Raw genomic sequence first — 18,815 nt, forward strand, 5'->3', positions numbered from 1 at the left:
AACATAACCCTGAACGAGGCTATATCCCAACATAGGTGTGCGTGTTACAAGAGTAGGTGGCAGTGTGTGGGCCCGCTGGGGACTCCCGCAAAGGCCTGGTGGACACGGGCGGCAGGGGTCGAAGCTCTCTTGGGCTGACTCCTCACAGGCCAATTCTAGGTTCTGAAAAGAGACACTCCTAAGATCGTCTGCAGAAACAAGGTGGGCCTGAAGCCCTGCAGGGCCTCCCTGAGGGGCTGGAGAAGGGACAACACCACGGAGTCCAGGCACAAGGCTCGTTTGTCCACTCTTTATTAAAGCTAGGTCTTTCCTCCTGCCGACAGCTGCGGGGCGGGGCTGCAGGTCTGTGCTCAAGGGCTGGGCCAGGCGGGATGGGCATGGACCGGACCCCTGCCACACGGGGCTGGCCCACCTTGCCCTGGACCCTTCCTGAGGCGCCTTCCCACAGCGGGAGAGCCAGGCCAGGGACAGAGGGCACCAGCCAGCACCGCTGGTGCCTCCCTGGGAATCCCTGTCCTCCTCCCCACCCCCCCACCCCCATCAGCCAGGCTAATTCTCACCACCACCATCAGGCCATCCAGGCCCTCCTCCGCCCACCGACTCCGGTGCCTATCACCCAGCCTCCAGCAGCCTGGCTTCCGGCTCTCAGGCCCCAAGGCCACATCTACACTAACACAGAAGGAACTAGGTCTAGAAGGGAATAAGGTTGCTTCAAAATCTCAGTTTTCTGGCCCCACTCACATTGGCCCAAAAAAATATCAAGGGGGGTGGGGCAGGTATCTTGCAGGTGACCTGGTGGCTTCAAACAGCCTGGCCTGGAAGGTGGGTGCTGGCTGCAGGCCTTGCATAGTTGGATACCTGGTCAGTCACTCAGGTCGGAACCCCCCAAGGTGGACGGCTCACCACCCACTCTGTGGAATGGGAATCTAAACAGAAACACTGCTGGCTTCTAGTGTAGAAGGATGACAGAAGCAGAGTGAAAGGAGCCTGGGGGTGGGGGGTCCGGGTGGTCATAGCCCTAATCATGGGATGTTAAGAAACGACCTTGCTACCAACGTCTGTCACTTTGCACTGGGTTATTGGATCTAAGTGAGCCACGTGCTCAGAAGAGCAGGGCCCTGTATGTCCCCCTGTGCGGGCAGAGGAGCCGGGGAGCCGAAGGCAGCGCTGTGGGGGAATCTCTGAGTGTGTGCCTCCAGCTGCCCCGGGGTAAGGGCACCAAAGGATTCCAAGGGGGAGTTAAGACTAAACCCCACGCCTCCAGGCTGGATCTCGGCGCTCAAGTGGGGTGAGCAGAGTGAGGACCCTGGAGAGTAAGGCTTCAGGGTCCCCGGGGACCCTGTGGACACCTGCTATCCCATCCTACCCCACCCTGCACGGGGCCACGGTTTGGTTTCTGGCTTTTTTCTCCTCCTTCCAGATTCTTCGGGCCATACAAGCAGTGGAAATAAATATCGGCGGTCACAGAATAAAAGCTTTCCCAGGTGCATTCTGCTTCTCCCGCCCCGATTGGGGAGGAACACCGTCCTCCGAAAATCCACGAGGTCTCCCCTCGCCACGCACAGTCCTTAACGCTTCCTGGACATACTCTGAAGGGCCAGGAGGTCCCTGAAGTCTCCCGCTGAGGAATGGGAAGAAGTCGTCAGCCAAACCCCTCGACCACCCCACCCTCCCTTGACGCAAGGCCTTCCCCTCCCTCGCCTTTACGTTAAACCCCCGTTACTCTCTCACATGCCACCTCTCCCCTGGGCCACCCAAATCGAACCCAGGTAAAATAAATAACATCGCCTGCCGTCCCCACCGCGTGGCCTCACCGCATCGATCCAGGGAAGTCGCAGTCTCCCGTCGGGCTGGCCGCCCCTGCCCCATCGGCTCCGCGCGCGGCTCGCCGCGCCCCCCGCGCCCCCCGCACGGCCGTGCGAGCTCAGCGGCCGATTCTCTAGGGCCGAGCAGGAGGGAAGCCTGAGGCCGCTGCACCGGGGCTGAGGGTAAGGCACCGCACCAGGGCTGGGGCCCTCGGCACCCCCCGAGGCCAGAGGAGCAAAGGGCCGGCGGCCTAGCGGCCTGCGCCTCCGTCACAGGCCCTCACAGGATGGTTTCCTCGTAGGCGCCCGAAGGCCCCGCGAAGGCGGCCGTCGGCTCGGAGCCGAAGCTCGTTCCGCCCGCGAACTCCAGCAGCGTGCTGCCGTGCTCCCCGGGCCCGGTCCCTGAGCCCGCGCTCGGCGGCCCCTTGGAGGGCGCCTCGGCCTTGGGCGCGGGCGGCGCCGGGGCCTGGCCCGGCGCGCCCGCCGCGCCGCGGTGCGTCTTCATGTGGGTGAGCAGGTGCGAGCTCTGCGAGAAGCGGCGGCCGCAGTTAGCGCAGGCGTAGGGCCGCTCGCCCGTGTGCGTGCGCTGGTGCGTCACGAGCACCGAGCGCTGCGAGAAGCGCTTGCCGCACTCGGGGCACGGGAAGGGCCGCTCGCCCGTGTGGCCGCGCCGGTGCTTGGCCAGGTTGGAGCGCTGCGCGAAGCCGCGGCCGCAGTCGGTGCAGCGGAAGGGCTTCTCGCCCGTGTGCGTGCGCCGGTGCCGCTTGAAGTCCGAGCTGTGGCCGAAGCCCTTGCCGCAGTCGGGGCAGCGGTGCGGCTTCTCCTCGGCGTGCGCCCACTGGTGCCGCGTCAGCGCCGCGCTCTGCCCGAAGCGGCGGCCGCACTCGCCGCACGCGTAAGGCCGCTCGCCCGTGTGCGCGCGCCCGTGCGCCGTCAGGTGCGCGCGCCGGCTGAAGCCCGCGCCGCACACGCCGCAGACGAAGGGCTTCTCCCCGGTGTGGCCGCGCACGTGCGCCGCCAGGTGCGAGCCGCGGGCGAAGCGCGCCCCGCACTCCGGGCACGGGAAGGGCCGCTCGCCGGTGTGCGTGCGGCGGTGGCGCGCCAGGTGCGAACCGTACACGAAGCTCTTGCCGCAGTCGGCGCAGCGGTGCGGCCGCTCGCCCGCGTGGTAGCGCTGGTGCTTGGCCAGCGCCGCGCGGCGCCCGAACGTCTTGCCGCAGTCGGAGCAGATCCACGGGCTCTCCTCCTCGGCCAGCGCGGCGGGCGCCGGCTCCGCCAGCAGCCCCCCGACGGCAGGCCCGAACGCGCGCAGGCCGCTGGCGCCTCCAGGCCCGGCCCCGCCGCCGAAAGGGTCGCAGGCCAGCCCGGCGCCCTCCACCAGAGAGAGCCGGCCCCCCAGGGGTCCGGGCAGGGGACGCCCGTCGGCCGGCAGCCGCTCCCCGAAGTCCGGGAGGCCCAGGATCGGAAAGCCATCCGGGTGGAGCCAAGACTTGGGGTGCATGGGAAAGTGGAAGCCGAGCGGGTGCGAGGAAGGGCCTTCGCCCTCCCCCAGGCCGTTGCCCAGCCCCAGAAACCGCCTGTCCGCTTCGGGGTCGTCCTTGCTCCGCGGGGTGGGCGCCTCCACCGCCGCCTCTCTCACCTCGGCCTCTCCCTCAGTCTCTCCGTCCGCCTCATCGATCTCGGGCCCCTCCGGCCCCTCGGGCCCCGCTGCGGCCTCCTCAGGCCCCGCCGCGGGCCCCATCTCGTTGCAGGGCTCCCGCCGAGGGCCCTCACCGCCTGGCTCCGCGCAGCCGCCGCCCCGTCGATGGCGCTGGAAGTCGGCGCGCAGGCGGAAGGCCTGGCCGCAGTCGGGGCAGCAGTGGGGCCGGTCGGCCGTGTGCACCGCCTGGTGCCGGGCGAGCGCCGAGCTCTGGCTGAAGCTGCGGCCGCAGTGCGGGCAGGGGTAGGGCCGCTCGCCCGTGTGCGTGCGCTGGTGCGTGACCAGGTAGGAGCGGCGCCCGAAGCCCGCGCCGCAGAAGGCGCAGCGGTAGGGCCGCTCGCCCGTGTGGATGCGACGGTGTGTGACCAGGTGCGACTTGTACACGAAGCGCTTGCCGCAGTCCGGGCACGGGAAGGGCTTCTCGCCGGTGTGCGTGCGCTGGTGGATGGCCAGGTGCGAGCGGTAGACGAAGCCCTTGCCGCACTCATCGCAGCCGAAGGGCTTGACCGCCGCGTGGTAGCGCTGGTGCTTGGCCAGCCGGGACCGGTGCGGGAACACCTTGCCGCACACGTCACACGTCGTCTCCGGGCGCCCGGCTGGTGCGGCCACCGCGGCTGGGAACGCCCAGGGCGCCAGGAGACTCGAACCCGGCTCCCGGCCTGGCAGAAAGGGCTTCGCCTCAGACCCCGGGGCCAGGACCCCGAGCCCGCCGGGGTCCAGACCCCAACCCTCCGGAGTCTGCGCAGAATCCGAGTCATCAGGGCCCCAGGTCCCAGGCACGTCGCCCACTCCGTAGGCCGCCGACCACAGCCCCGGGGGCTCGTTCTCCTCCTCGGCCACCTCTGCCAGGAAGTCTTCGTCGTCATCCTCCTCGTGGTCCTCAATGTCGTCGGTCCAGTACCAGGCCCCTGAAGGTGACGAGAAGACCACGGGAGAGGTGAGAAGACACCGTGCCAGCAGCCCCTTCCCGGCTCCTGCAAGGAGCAGTTTCTGCGGGACCCCAGGCTCCTGGAGCACCGGGCGGAATTCAGGATGCCTCCATCCCTACCCCAGGTAGGAGGAACTCTGCAGACAGGAGATTTCTCCATCCCTCCTAGGAAGGCTGGTGTTCCTTCCCTTCTCGAACTTGCCTCACATGGCCTCAACTAATCTCTTTGCCACATCTCCAGCTCCCTCCAGGGCTTGCCACCTCGCTGAAGAACAGGACACCTACAAAGTGGGTGATGTTGCCTGTGGGCTCCTGTGAGACCATGGGCCAGAAGAATAGATTGAGATGTCTGCTCTGTTTTTCCCAAAGCTCCCTGTCTCCTGGAGAAGCCCAACTCCTGGCCTGATTGGCCCAAGGCAACCAAGACCCCAGCCCCAGCACAGCCCAGTCACGGAGGACTTGACTTTGTGAGCACCTAAGCTTTGCTCAGCGTCCCTCCAGCTCTGGGTCCCTCTCCCCCAGCCTCAGGCTCCCACCCCCAGAGCAGAACCAAGAAAGGCTGCCCTGAGCCAAGGACCTACAGGGACCTGGAGGCCTCAGCTCTCTGCACTCACCCGAACTACCCAGCTACTGTGGGGACAGAGACCCGCCTCCCTGAAGCCTGCTGGCTTGCTTTCTGATCCGTCGTGCACTTGAGGGACAGTCCCAAACTAACACTGGGTGAGCTACGAACATCTTCCCATCATAGGAGGCCGAGGACCCGCCCCAGGACCCTGCAATCCCGTCCCTCCTGCACCAAGCAGTTTCCTGATCTCACCTTCAGTGAGGCGTGTGGACACAGAATTGGTTTATAAATGGGGTGATACGCCTGCCGTCATGATACACCCAGGAGGGATCTGGTATTTACAGAGCAGCCGCTATCACACGAGGAACCTGGCCCGCAGCACCCCTGGTACTCAGAGCACCCATGAGCCACTTTCCTCGGGTGCACTCTGCCTGCATCTGTCCGCCACGGCCACGCACCACGCAGTCCACCTCCGAATTCCAGCTCCTGGAAGGATCACTCCAGGTCGCGGTGGGGACAGGGCTCCCCCAGTTCCCAGATGCAAGCCTGTTTGGGATCCGAGTGAGGGCCCTTCAGGTCTACTTAGGTGAGGCTGGAGCTGCAGTGGAAGAGCTGCTCTGACAAAGGGCTGAGGGCCTTTTTCCACAGGCCTGCCTCTTCTGGAACCCACGGCGGGGAGTGGACAAGTGCAACCTGGGGAAGGGAGGCTGGCACCTCGTCTCCCTGACACTTCCACTCCTGAGGACTCTGACGCCAGGTGAGGACTACCTCGCCAGGGCCATGCTCCAAGCCTGACAGCCCGCCCATACTTCCCCCCGAGACACGTGGAGGAGGACACACCCAACCATGTGTTCAGAGACCAGCCAAAGAAGACCTGCAGTCTCTCTATCCCCAGGTGGCATTTCAGAGCTGGACCCCAGAAACGGGGCACACCTCCCACTAAGACCCTCTGAGAAACATCACTTACATCCCAGTCTCAGCCTGGAGACAACAGCAGCATTTCTTACCAGCCAAAGGCCCACCCCCCAATTCTGAAGGCCAGGAGACATTCCCACAGGGACCCAGAGAACTCGGGGACCCAGGGCAGGAAGGCCGGCCCACAACACAGTGGAACGTAAGGCCTGAGGCCTAAGCCCACCATGGGCAAGTGACTGAATCACTACTTTAAAAGTTGATTTCCTCCACTGTCAAGTGAGACCAATCGTCCCTCCCCTGCTATTTCACAGAGCTGTTAAGAGAATAAACAGTATCAGAGGAAACACTCTGAAGAGTACACATGTAGGCACAGCGCTGTTTGTGACTTCCTGTATTTTGTTTAAAACATCTACGTGCTGCTCCAGGTACATGAGCGTCCGGAGCCCGCACGAGGCAAGCATCACTCGAGACTAAAGCCAAACACATGCACTGTGCCCAGGCCTCCACTGGACCTCCCGACCTCCCCGAACAGCTCACAGACCCCGCAGGGCACCGCCATAGAGCCAACAGTCCAACAGCCCTGGGGCAGGAAGCTACAGGTTTCCTTCAAACTCTTTATTTTCCACATGACTAAAAAATGAGGCCCAGAAAGTTTGAGAAACAGAGCTGGGTCCAGGGTCTCAGGAGAAATCCACCCCCCTGAACACTGCCCTCTGGAACGCTGGCCCCCGGTCCTGGGCCTCCCAGCGAGAGGAGATGGCCGAACGGGTGAAGAAGCCACGAGAGCTGACCCTCAGGCACACAAAACCCACCAGAGGGCAGGGGAAGAGAGAGCATTATTTTTAAAAACTTGTAATAGGAGCCTGGAGGTTTGCTACAGACTCCCCAGCCCTTGGACCTCTGCAGACTGGAACCAGGAGGAGCCAACCCTCAAAGGCAGGGATGAGCCCCCAGCGCCATGCAGTCCCCACGGAGCCCCTCAACAGTGCAGACCAGCAGCACAGGGCCCCTCTCTGGGGCTGCAGCAAAGGTGCAGACTGAAGTCTGCCAGAAACCCCGTGAGACTCCGTGTCATGCTCACCTGTGTAGACGCCAGTGACGATGTCTCCCTCCTCGGGACGAGGGCTGTCCGGGACCCACGGCTCCTCTCCTTGCTCCAGCCGGAAGATCAGATCCGGCTTGGGGACTGGGTATCCTGGCCCGAAGAGAACAGGCAGCAGCTGCAGGGCTGGACTCGCACAGCCCTGCCTCCACTGCTCCTGTCCCATCCCTTCCAGAATCTGCCTCCCCACCTCCTCACTGGACTCCCACACCCCCAGCTCCCCTGCCAAGCCCCTTGCACACACCGCCCTCCGCAGGGGGCCCCACTCCTCTCCTCTGCCTCCGGACTCCTTGCCCCTCGAGGCCTCTAAGGGAAGCACAGAGACCAGCACTGAGCCAGCTGCTCCCCAGGATATGGAACCTGGGTCACGGCGCTGCCGGGCCACAGTGAGTCCCCAGCAACACACCCTGGCCGGAAGCCAGGCTGGTCCCCAGGGCTTCCCTGGGAGGTGAGCTGGCACCAGCACCCCCTTCTCCAGGATCCTCGGGCTCCACAAACAGCTAAGCCCCAGGCAACCATCAGGCTAGGACGCCTCCTGCGGATGGAGGGCTCTGCTCACCCAAGGACACCAGGATCCCATAGTTTTCCCGCATGACTTCCTTGTAGAGCTCCCTCTGGTCTGCGTCCAGCCTTTCCCACTCCTCCAGGGAGAAGTACACAGCCACGTCTTCAAAGGTAACCAGCCCCTGGGAAACAAAGTGCCCTGGCCACTGCCCTTCCTGACCTGGGTGAGAGGCAGGGGCGCACCCCCACAAAGACAGGACAGGAGATCACTTCGGTGGGAACTGGGCTCGCCATGCAATGTGGGGCTCACGGGGACACAGCCCAGCACCCCATCACTGGAGAGCCTACAGATGCCCGATGGAACTGGGAGCTCCCAGGCCTCGCACAGGCCGGTCTCACTCAACGATAAGGACCTCAGGCTCACAGAGCGAGATGGCTCAGCTCAGGCGGGGCGGCATGGGGTCTCACGCCGGATTCCCAGGACCACGACGCCCAGGACCCCTCGACTGTGCTGCGTGGCCACCTCACCCCTCCCGCGTCACTGTCTGCCTCAAGCCAGAGGTCACATCAGCGGTGTGAGAGCTCAGGCCGGGGTGGACAACTGGCACCAACCGAGTGTGGGCAGGGGCGCCCAGTCGGGACAGTGGCCTGGGAGGGGTCAGGCCCAGGATGGCAGAGCCATAAGCCCTGGGCTTCGGGCTGCTGCTGCTGCTGAGTCGCTTCAGTCGTGTCCAACTCTGTGTGACCCCATAGATGGCAGCCCACCAGGCTCCCCCGTCCCTGGGATTCTCCAGGCAAGAACACTGGAGTGGGGTGCCATTTCCTTCTCCAATGCATGAAAGTGAAAAAGTGAAAGTTAAGTTGCTCAGTCATGTCCGACTCTTAGCAACCCCATGGACTGCAGCCTACCAGGCTCCTCCATCCATGGGATTTTCCAGGCAAGAGTACTGGAGTGGGGTGCCGTTGCCTTCTCCAGGGCTCCGGACTAGAGACGGCCAACTGCTTCCCACGGTTCTGACCCGGCTCACAGCTGGGGCTCGGCCTGGGACCCACAGAGCCGCTACCCTGCCAGCAGGGGGTTTCTGCAACAGCAGGTGCGGATCCCGCGGCCGCGCCGCGCCGCCCCCCACCCCTACCCCGGGAACCCCTGCCTGGTTAACTGAGCTCCACAGCAGGGGGCAGCTCACCTGAGACCCGGATGTCAGGGAGTCGTCCTCGTCCTCCTCCTCCTCCTCTTCGTCCCCCTCCGCCTCCAGGTCCTCATCCCTCGGCGTGGCTGGAGCCCGGGAGGCCTGCAGGGCTGAGCGGAGAGGCTCTTGAGGGCTGGGCTTTAGCCTGGGACCCAGGCGGGGGGCGTCCATCCAGCTACCAGGATGGGCAGCTCCTGGCCACGCCCCCTTTTCAAATGCAGGGCGCTGACCCCGCAGCCCCAGCTCCGCCCTGTCCAAGAGCTCCCCTGGGATCTCCCAAAACTTCCTCCCCAGGGGTCAGCTCCTTTCTCTTACCCTTTTCCTGAAGGCCCTGTGACTCGGTGTCCCTGCCGCCGCGGGGGTGCTCCTTGGTTCCCGACGCTGGACTCCGCTCTTCTGCCGGCACCTCCTCCACCGTGCTGTCCACATCCACATCCACATCCACGTCCACCACCACCACCTCCTCCACCAGCCGCTCTTCCAGCGCCTCCACCTCCTCCCCCTTCCCTTCCTCCTCTTCTTCCTCCTGGTCAGGACCACACTCTGATCCGTCCAGCCTCTCCAGCTGGGCGGCGGGCGAATCTGGAGTCGTGCGCGGGGCTGCCATCGCCTCTGCCAGGAGCCTCAGCTCGGCCTGAAACACAGAGGCGACGCTGACAGTGACGCGCCACCCCCGCGCGTCTGCTCTGGGGCCCTGCAGCCCTCCTGGGGAGGCGGGGCTGCTCTGCCCTGAGGTGCGGTAACAGGCACTGGGCACCAGGACAGCAGCGCTTTACATGATCTCAGGGGGCACAACCTAGATTCTGTCCCCAGAAATGCTGCCAAAGAGCCCCTCACTGTGACCCCCGTTACTTGGCTGCGGCTCTTTCCTGGGAGCAGGACAGGCCTGCCGTGAACCACCGTGCTTTCTTGGAGTAAACTGGGGTTTAATTCTGCATTTTTTATCCACAACAATGTGGAAGCATAAAGTCCAGGCAACATGCCGGAGGGTGGTCCAGCCTGTGTTTAGCTGATAGGGGTGCACGCAATCACTTCTCGGCCTTTTGGCTAAGATTATGTGAAAGGGGTGCACACAGCCTGTGAGGAACAGCCCACCCGATATACGAGTGGAGGAGATGCTCCAGCTCTGGACACACACACGTGGCAGCAGGGAGTATGGGAACCAAGGTCTGAGCGTGCAGACCAGGGCCCCGGGCAGGGAAGGTGAGACCACCCTGCTGGGAGCACCTGCTCTGCCAAGCCAGCAGGTCAGGCCCCTTCGGGAGCAGGCATATGGCATACGAGGAGCAGCCCTCGACCCTCGTGCAGTCCAGGGCACCTGGAAAAAACTCAGCAGGTCATGGAGATCTGGTTCATCACTGGACCAGCAAAGGTGAAATAAAATGCCTGGTGACCCTGTTCACATTTAGGGATCTGAGAACCCTAAGTGTCAAGTCATCAAAGCTCCGGTGACTCACAGCACCTGAAACTCACGTGGCTGTCATAGACAGCTTAGCCAGGCACTCGGGGGTGGGGGGGACACGGTCACACGGCCTGCGGCACAGAGCCTGGGGCTGTGGACCCAAAACTGACGGGATGCCGAGAGCCCTGGGGCCACTCCTCTCTCCCACCTGCGCATCCTTCACCAAGCCCAATGGAGCGCCGAGGACAAGACAGAGAGGCACGGGCTTTGAGTGCAAAGCGCAGAGGCTAAGGGCCATCAGCCAGCCTGGCTCATCAGTCTCTCAAGACCTGAATGGGGTCACTTCCAAAGTGAGCCAAGCCTACTACAAACACAGCGACCCCAGGATCCTGGGCAGAGAGTGGGAACCCTAGAGGATCAGGGGACACCAGGGCCCACCCCAGCTCAGCCAGCTCTACCAGCACACGGCATCCACCTCAGAACCCCTAAACCAGGACAGGGCCCCCACAGAAAGGTGCCCCCCAGTCATGAGAACAGTCCAAACCACTGGGCACCTCCTAGGAGAAGTGCTCACTGATTAGCTCTTACCACAACTCATCACGTCTCTGTTAATAAGGCAGCGTGCACTCATTTTTCTCAAGTGCTCTGAGCTGCCACTTTAAAATCCACACTGTAATTGGGAGGGAACTCTGGGCATTCGCACAGCTCCTCCTAGAGACCAGGACCCAAGTCCAGGGGCACATGGGCACCCAGAAGCCACCTCTGTCCTGACTCTCACGCTGACCCCGTTCTAGATCCCGTATCACTGGACCAGAGGTGCCGGTCGTGGGAACTACACCCAGGAGGGCCACCCTCCACCCCAGTCACTCCCAGAGCCTGTGTCCTCAGTCTCCGTGGCTCTCTGGCCACGTGAAGGTGCCCGAGCTGTAGAAACACATGTACCACGTGTCACCTTGGCCACCTGCAGGACGATGAAGCGCTACCCAGCACTCAGGGTGTCAGAAACACTCGGCAGAGGTTTCCCAACTGCCACCCACCTCAGGCCCAGAGGGAGGCTCTTCTCATCCAGGCCTCAGGCTGCAAATTCAGGCTGAGCCCAGATGCCATGCCAAGCCCAGCAGAGCCCCTCCTGCTTAGCTCTCTCCCACAGCAGGTGCCCCCAGGCCGGGCCTGCACCTGAGGACTCGTAGCTTTGGAATAAAGTGATCCCATGCTCCTTCCACCTCGGGACCTTTGCATATGCTGCTCTTGCTCCCTGGCACTCTCCTTCCCTCTTCACTGGGCCTTTGGAGCCAGTCCCCCTAGGCTCCTATGACACGCACAGTTCCCAGGACTCTGCGCTCTCAGCACCTACATTTTAATACACTTATCGAATTGTCTGCTTATTGCTTGTCTCCCTGAGTACTCAGTCAACTCCAGGCAGGCAGATGTTCCCTCTGCTCCTCTCTCAAATCTCTTCTGTGCCAGACACAGAGTGAGCACTCAGATATTTACCAAAGGAACGATTCTAAAGTCTGCGGTCAATGCAATGAACATAAGCTTTTCAAGACTCAGTACTCTGGCCCCAGTATCACGTTCTGGAACAGACTAACTGCTGTTGAGGGTTCTTCACCCTGGAACCCACTGGTGGCGCATCTAAGAAGGTCAGGCCCTGAGCGCTCTTCTCCTAAGAGGTGCACCTGCTGGTGACCAGGGAGGGAAAGACCCGGCTGCCATGGAGACGGGCAGTCACCCTGCCAACGGCCCAGCCAGACACCTCTCCATCCTGACCCAGCATCTGGAACAGAACGGTTCTGAAAAAGTAAGTAAGTAACTTGGGTGCCAGGTTCCTTCTGCCTCCCCAGGCCAGGTATGTGCTGCACACTCTCCTCTCTTCTCTTTCCAGCCTGAAAGACCACCAGACACTCACCTCCTGGCATCCTGCTCAGGTAAGCCAGGTAAGCAACCTGATCAACATAACCCCGCAGGTCATCCCAGACCATTATTGCCTGGGGTGTGGGGTGGGGCTGCACCCTAGGGTACCATGCTGCAGAATTTAGAACAGGGTTGGGGGGGGACAAGATGCCTGCCCCGCTGATAGCGAGTGGCAAACTTGGGAAACTTTCAGCAACTCTCCACTGAGATCCCACATCCAGGGGACCTACAGGGAGCAGCAGGAGGAACGGGTGGGCACAGGGGCAGCTGGGCCCCTTCCTACTCTCTGGTGGCCTCACTGGCCACACCCGTTATTCAAGGCCTTCCAGGCTTCCATCTTCTTCCTTGACTACCAGGATCCTCACTACTCGTCCACAATTTGGGCCCCTCTGCTCTCCTGGTGTACCCCTGGTGCAGGTGAATCCGCGGGGCCATGCCCGCTGCCCAAAGGCAGCCCCTCACCTGGCAGCCAGCTCCCCAGACCTGCCGACACTCGTTGAACCAAACCCAGCACCAACGCCTCCCGGCACAGGCACAGCAGGGCCTGACCCTGCATACCTCCCCTCTCCTCTGTCAACTGGGTCCTCCTCCAAAGGCCAGCCCCTCTCCCATCTCTGCGACCACACGGGGCAACCCAGACAGGACCCAGCCCCATCCGACCCCAGGAAGGACCCCATCCGATCCCAGGAGTGAGCTCCGCAACCTGCCTCCTGGCGGTAAAAGACTCGGCCAAGCTGCCCACTGGAGTCTCCATTTGCAGAGGGAAGATTCAGACAAGGCCCCCAAGGTCACTAAGCAGGCTCGCGAGGGGCGCCGAGCCCAGCCATCTCTACCCCTCCAGGGGGCTGATCAGGACCCCGCCTCCCGCGGAAGTAGGGGCCAGGCCGTGACAGCCCCTCCTGGATGGGTGTGTCCCGGGGGCGGCCGCGGCCCAACCCCCGCCCCTCCGGCCTAGGCCGTGGAGGGCACCTCCCAGGAGTCGCGCGCGCGTGTCCTCCGCTGCCCGCCTACTCCGCACTGCCCACCCGGACCGACCCCGGGGGGCGCAGCCCGCCCCCATCGCGCAGGCCGGGGAGAGGGTCCACCGGCTGCACTGAGCGTGGGCGCGGCCGCCCAAGGCCGGGCCAGCGCGCCGCTCCGGGCCCCCCCACCCCAGGTCCAGGCCGGGTCCGCCCCGCCGCGCGCCGCGATCTCCCCGCGGCCTCGCGCGCCGGCGTCGAGGGGCGGCGCGACCCCGACCCCACGCCCGCGCCCGGCCCGCCCGCACCTGCCGCCCGCGCGCGCCGCCCGCCGGCCCCGCCGCGCACTCACCGCGCCGCCCGCCCACCGCGCGCGCCAGCCGCCGAGCCGCCGCCGGACACCGGGGCCGGGCCGGGGCCTGCGCGCCCCGCGCTACACAAAGTGACGGCCCCGGAGCTGCGCGGCGGCGGCGCGTGGGCACCGGAAGTGCCGCCGCCGGGCTCCGCCCCGCCAGTGCCCACGGGGGGGCACTTCCGGTCACGCGGGGTCCAGCGCGGCCTCAAAGGGTCGTGCGTGGGGGGAGAGGACGCGCCCCTCGCTCGAGGGCGCCCTCGGCCCTGGGTCCGCGCGCTCGTGTGCACCGGGACCCCGGCCTTGGGGACCGCGGCGTCCCGCCCCCGCGCCTTCCCAGGACCCAACCCCACCTCGGGGGACCCCCCACCCCGCCCTGACCCTGAGGCGCCCGCGGGCTCCCGGGCCGGACCGCCGCTCCCCAGAACCGGCGCAGCCTCCATTCAACCGCGATTCCAGGAGCTCTGCTGAGCGCCGGAGCCGGCTGGGGGAGCCAGGCCCCGCGATGGTGCAGGGAGGCGGTGACCCCTATGAGTGGCCTCGGGGAGGCGTCGTGCAGGCCCACGTGCCCTCAGATCCGGACGGGGCAGGGCCGATCCCTGCCGGGCAGGGGCCAGCGGGACAAGAGCAGGTGGCCCGGACGCCCACGGCTCGTGCGGGGCCCACGCTGGGTAGAAGGTGGGGGTTGGGGGGTGTTCCCAGCATGGAGGAGGACGCGGACCGACGGGGCCAGCCATTGGGCCGGGGTCGCTGGATGAATGCAATAAGCCTCAGATTGGAAGCTTTCCAAGTGACCAGGAAGAGGGCCTGCTTCTAGGAAGGGACGTGTTCCCCCAGTAGAGGGAGGCGGGAGGGGGAAGCGGCCGCCCAGGAAGTGTGAGAAGGTGAGGTGGGAGACTCAGGGGAGGCCCACAGCCCTCCCCAAAACTTACCTGTATCTGCCCGCCCAGGGCCGCAGCTGCCGTCTTATGGTGACATCTTGCACCCACGGAGGTTGGGCCCTGGGCCTTGCCCAGCTGTCATCGCGCTGGTACCATTTTTCTTCTGTTTTCACTAATGCCCCCCCCCCCACCCCTTAAGATAGGCCGTCAACATCACAGCCTGACTGGGCTCTCAGAGGGTTCACACCTGCTTGAAGTGACAGCATCTCCCCTCCAGACCCTCCACGTCTAGCTGTGGGTCTACTCAGACCATGGAGGACTCAGACCTGTCTGCATAGGGATTTCCATGCCAAACGGGGGGAAATGTAGCTGTGTGTGGTGATGAGGGTTAACTAAACTTACTGTGGCAGTCATTTCACAGTACACATCAAATCTTTACACTGGACACCTAAAACGAATACAATGTTATATGTCAGTTATAGCTCAATAAAGCATATATATATATATAGTTTCCCTGGCAGTCCAGTGGTTAGGACTTTGCCTTCCAATACAGAGGGTGAGGGGTTTGATCCCTGGTCAAGAAAGTAAGATCCCATACATCTCGATCCCAAAAAGCCAGAACATAAAATGGAAGCAATACTGTAACAAATTCAATAAAGACTTTAAACATGGTCCACATCAAAAGAAAAAAATCTTTAAAAACTAAAAATTGAAGGTCTTATTAAAAGATGGCAAAAAAATCAGAAGTTCTGCCAGTGTCACACCTGTGGTTTGCAGGGTCCTGCTCCGGGACCTGAGCAGTGACCAGCCCCTGTGGATGAGATTGGGCTTTGAGGTGCTCCATGCCCACCATCCCGCCCACCTTTCTGCAGGCCCACTTGTCCATGGCACTCCCCGTCTGGTCCTGTGGGCCTCTGTGCTTTGGCCTCCAGGACCCCCTTCCTACCCACCTTCACCCCAGGTGGTCCCATTGAGAAGCTCTGAAGGGGAGATAACTCAGGAGAGCGGCAGAGCCAGGAAAAGGGGAGCAATGGGAATGGAGTCACCGGAGACTGGCACCTGGACCTGAAGGGGCCGGCGGAGAAGGAGGCTGTGGGGCCTGCAGGGAGCTGGAGGCGGGAGGTGGTGTCACTGGGTGGGAGCTAGGGTTGTGGGGGAGGGGTGCGACTGCCCCCCCACCCCCCTGCCCCAGCCCTGTCCTCTCCTTCCCACCCTCAGTGCTGCCCACTGGTCAAGTCCACTCCTCATGTGGGGGGCAGGGGATGCAGTCAGAGTCAGGCCCGAGAACCAGATAGGAAACAAATGGGGGAGGAGGTGGTGGTAATTTATTTGCTAAGTCATGTCTGACACTTGTGACCCTATGGACTACAGGCCGCCGGGGTCCTCTGTCCATGGGATTTGCCAGGCAAGAATTCTGGAGTGGGTTGCCATTTCCTCCACCAGGGGCTCTTCCCAACCCAGGAATCCAACCTGGGCCTACTGCATTGCAGGCAAATTTTTAACCAGGGTTCTTAACAGACTCGGAAGCTCTAATCGGGGAGAGGGGCAGGTGAAACAGAGAACTGACAGCTCATCCCTGTCTTCGAACCCTCCACCCTGTCAGGCAGGGACACCACAGCACCCCAGCGTCTGCTCAGATGTCCTCTTGGCCTGTTCCCATCTGACCCCTCCCCTAAGACCCGATTTCTTCCCTGATTTCTGCAGATGTTCCCAGCTGTGGGGTCCACCAACTCTGCCCACTGAGTGGCATCCCCCTGCCCAGTCCCTACCCGAGTCTCCTCCTTCAGCTGACCACCAGCCTCTCGAGGCCAAGCAGAGGCTGCCACCCTAGGCCCTGAGGTTTCCTCCCCTCCCTGAGGGTCTCCTCCCCACGTCCCCACCCCTGGAGCCTCTCCTTCCTCCTGCCCTGTAACAGGGCAGAGTCCCCAAAGCTCGTCCCGTGCAGGACACTGAATGACGGTCCACATGGAGGTCACGGAGCCCGCCGTGCTCAGCGTGTCACAGGTCGCAGTGCGGCTTCCAGTCCTCCTCTGCCTCCCGCCTGCGGAGACTGCAGGAGCCAGGTGTGCTCAGGGCGCCCGCCCACTCTTCTGTAAGAGTAAAACCTAAGCCGCTTGACAGGCTCCTTAGTGTCTGTGTTTGTTTTGGAATCAAATACAATTCCCCACTCTTGTGATCCAACCCAACTCCGTTCCTACGCTCCACTGGACCTGGATTGGATGTATGGGCCTCACCAACAGCCTCAGGCTGGCTGAGCCTCTGCAGGTGACCCCCTCCCTGCCCCGCAGGCCTGGCATCACCTTTGTGCCTACTCAGGGCTGTCCCAAATGGACCACGCTTGGGCCTCACATGATCTGAAGTCACCTGGCCTTGACTCTTCCAAGGACCTAAGTCCCGAGCTGCCAAGGGTCACAGCTGGCTGCCCAAAGGTGCCTGTGGGCACAGACCCTGGGGTAGGACCCCTGCCAGGCAGGCCTGTCTTCACGGGGTGCTGGGGAACCAGAGACCCAGCTTCCAGCCTGGACGCACCTCCTCCCCTCCCCCGTTTCCTCCATCTTGCAGTGATATTCCTCGAAACATCATGCGGCCCTGTGCTTGGGTTCCATGGACTCACCAGTCCTGGCCACTGACCTCTCTGGCCACCTCTTCCTGTGGGTTCTCAACAGCATCCTTTGCACCCTCTGAGGCCAGCCGCCCGACCCCTGCTTTTCCCTCATTGTCAACGGGAGATTTTGATCTGGGTGTATGTCCACACATTTACACTCGGCCCGTACGCATCGTGCATGGATGAACGTGGGACCCCGGGCTCACTCCAGTGGTGGGGAGTTGGGGAGATGGCCCCGTGGTTCACCAAGCCCTAAGGATCTTGTCGAAGCATGTGAGAACCTTCTGGGGGCAAAAGGGCTGCAGGTCGAGGTGCAAAAACTGATGGGGGAGGGAGGCTAGCAGGGGTGAGACCAGCAATTAAAAAATCCAGAAGGCCAGTGGGAGTCACTGTGTTCCCAGGAGAACCTGGTGACCAAACTGGTGAGTCTAGACTCAGCTAAGGTGCCAGCCCCAGCCACAGGAAGACTCGGCTTTAGGATGATCTGAATTTACATTGAAAGTATTAGTTGTTCAGTTGTGTCCAACTCTTTTTAATCCCATGGACTGTAGCCTGCCAGGCTCCTCTGTCCTTGGAATTCTCCAGGCAAGAATACTGGAGTGGGTAGCCATTGTCTTCTCCAGGGGATCTTCCTGACTCAGGGATCAAAGCCTTGTCTCCTGCATTGTAGACAGATTCTTTACCATCTGGGGCTTCCCGGATAGCTCAGTTGGTAAAGAATCAGCCTGCAATGCAGGAGACCCTGGTTCGGTTCCTGGGTTGGGAAGATCTGCTGGAGAAAGGATAGGCTACCCACTCCAGTATTCTTGGGCTTCCCTGGTGGCTCAGCTGGTGAAGAATCTGCCTGCAATGCAGAAGACCTGGGTTCAGTCCCTGAGTTGGGAATATCTCCTGGAACAGGGAAAGGCGACCCACTCCAGGATTCTGGCCTGGAGAATTCCATGGACTGTATCATCCATGGGCTCGCAAAGAGGCAGACATGACTGATCAACTTTCACTTTCACCTTCTTTACCACTGGGGGCTCTCAAAACTCAGCATTACACTCCTACCTGACAGAGAGCCCCGGGATCACAATTATAAATGGAAATGACGCATTGGTATTCCATGCTGTGGATGACTGGAGATGAACAAGGAGTTTGATGCTGTCTGGGGACATGAGAAAATCTAGATGTACCCAGTGCTGCCAGTCGCCTGGTTCTTTGAGGGGTGGCTGATGAACCAGAAACACAAGGACCATCCAAGGAAGGGGGCCCAGTCCCACTCGAGACCTCTGCCAACACAAGGCCATCTGCGGAGCAAAGGAGGGTGAGTGGGCCTGCACTGGGGCTGGTCCGCCCTCCAGCGTGCTGCTTCTGAGCCAGAAAGAGGGAGGAGAGAGAGGCGGACGGGGCCTGCCAGGGCCTGTGCGGCCCGAGAGAGCAGGAAGCAGCAAGAATGAGAAAGAGGCCCAAACTGGACGCTGCCCCTTCGCCCAGCCAGCACTAACCTCGAGCTGGAGGTCTTTCTCTTGGGAGTGCTGAAAGGGGGCTGGTGGAGAGACTTCCTCGGTGATCCAGTGGCTAAGACTCCACGCTCCCCATGCTAGGGGCCCAGGTTCCATCCCTGATCAGGGAACTAGACCCCACAAGCTGCAACAAAGGTCAAATATCCCCGGTGCCACATCTAAGACCCAGTACCCAGTGCAGCCAAATAAACATTTTTAAAAGGGTGTAAGACTGGTGGAGGTGGGCTGGGCAGAGGGGAAGCAGCAGGGGAAGGGCTGCCTCAGCGTGAACTCCTCCTGCGCCTGCAGGTCTGGGGAGGGGGAACACAGCAATGAGGGATGAAGGGCCTCCCAGCCCAGAAGACGGCAAGTCCTGGAGTCCTAACTGTGAGAGCTATATGGGGACGTGGTGAGGAGGTCCCCATGCCTTCAGGGGATAGATGGCATTTCAGCCCAGCCTGAAAGATGGCCAGAGACTGGGATGCAGTGGGGACAGGGGAGATCGGGCCT

At 62.4% G+C, this 18,815-nt stretch overlaps 1 protein-coding gene across 2 annotated transcripts; it reads right to left on the reverse strand.

The window, feature by feature from the left end:
- Window positions 1–275: 275 nt before the first annotated feature.
- Window positions 276–13,494, reverse strand: ZNF316 (zinc finger protein 316). 2 transcript variants are annotated; one of them, XM_055410339.2, is made up of 6 exons: window positions 13,336–13,494; window positions 9,024–9,342; window positions 8,706–8,818; window positions 7,574–7,700; window positions 6,994–7,107; window positions 276–4,412 (listed from the first exon to the last, which is right to left on the reverse strand). In XM_055410339.2, the coding sequence occupies exons 2-6, from the start codon at window positions 9,313–9,315 to the stop codon at window positions 2,086–2,088; spliced, it is 2,973 nt and encodes a 990-aa protein (XP_055266314.2). In that variant the 5' UTR covers window positions 9,316–9,342; window positions 13,336–13,494; the 3' UTR covers window positions 276–2,085. The 2 variants fall into 2 exon arrangements, with proteins under 2 accessions (XP_055266314.2, XP_055266315.2); XM_055410340.2 differs by lacking the exon at window positions 13,336–13,494 and having other exon boundaries at window positions 9,024–13,170.
- Between the last annotated feature and the right edge of the window lie 5,321 nt (window positions 13,495–18,815).

This window comes from Moschus berezovskii, chromosome 27, assembly GCF_049115385.1.
Source record: "Moschus berezovskii isolate FMDL1 chromosome 27, NW_MosBer_1.0, whole genome shotgun sequence".
In the NCBI taxonomy this organism is placed as follows: domain Eukaryota; kingdom Metazoa; phylum Chordata; class Mammalia; order Artiodactyla; family Moschidae; genus Moschus; species Moschus berezovskii.

What these genes read in the sequence shown, in the direction of transcription:
- ZNF316 (XM_055410339.2), bottom strand. Translation starts at nt 9,315, where the DNA reads ATGGCAGCCCCGCGCACGACTCCAGATTCGCCCGCCGCCCAGCTGGAG. An exon ending in TGGGATCCTGGTGTCCTTGG is followed by an intron (nt 7,108 to 7,573) that starts GTGAGCAGAGCC and finishes TCTTCGGGCCAG; the next exon opens with GATACCCAGTCCCCAAGCCG. An exon ending in CGTCACTGGCGTCTACACAG is followed by an intron (nt 4,413 to 6,993) that starts GTGAGCATGACA and finishes CGTCACCTTCAG; the next exon opens with GGGCCTGGTACTGGACCGAC.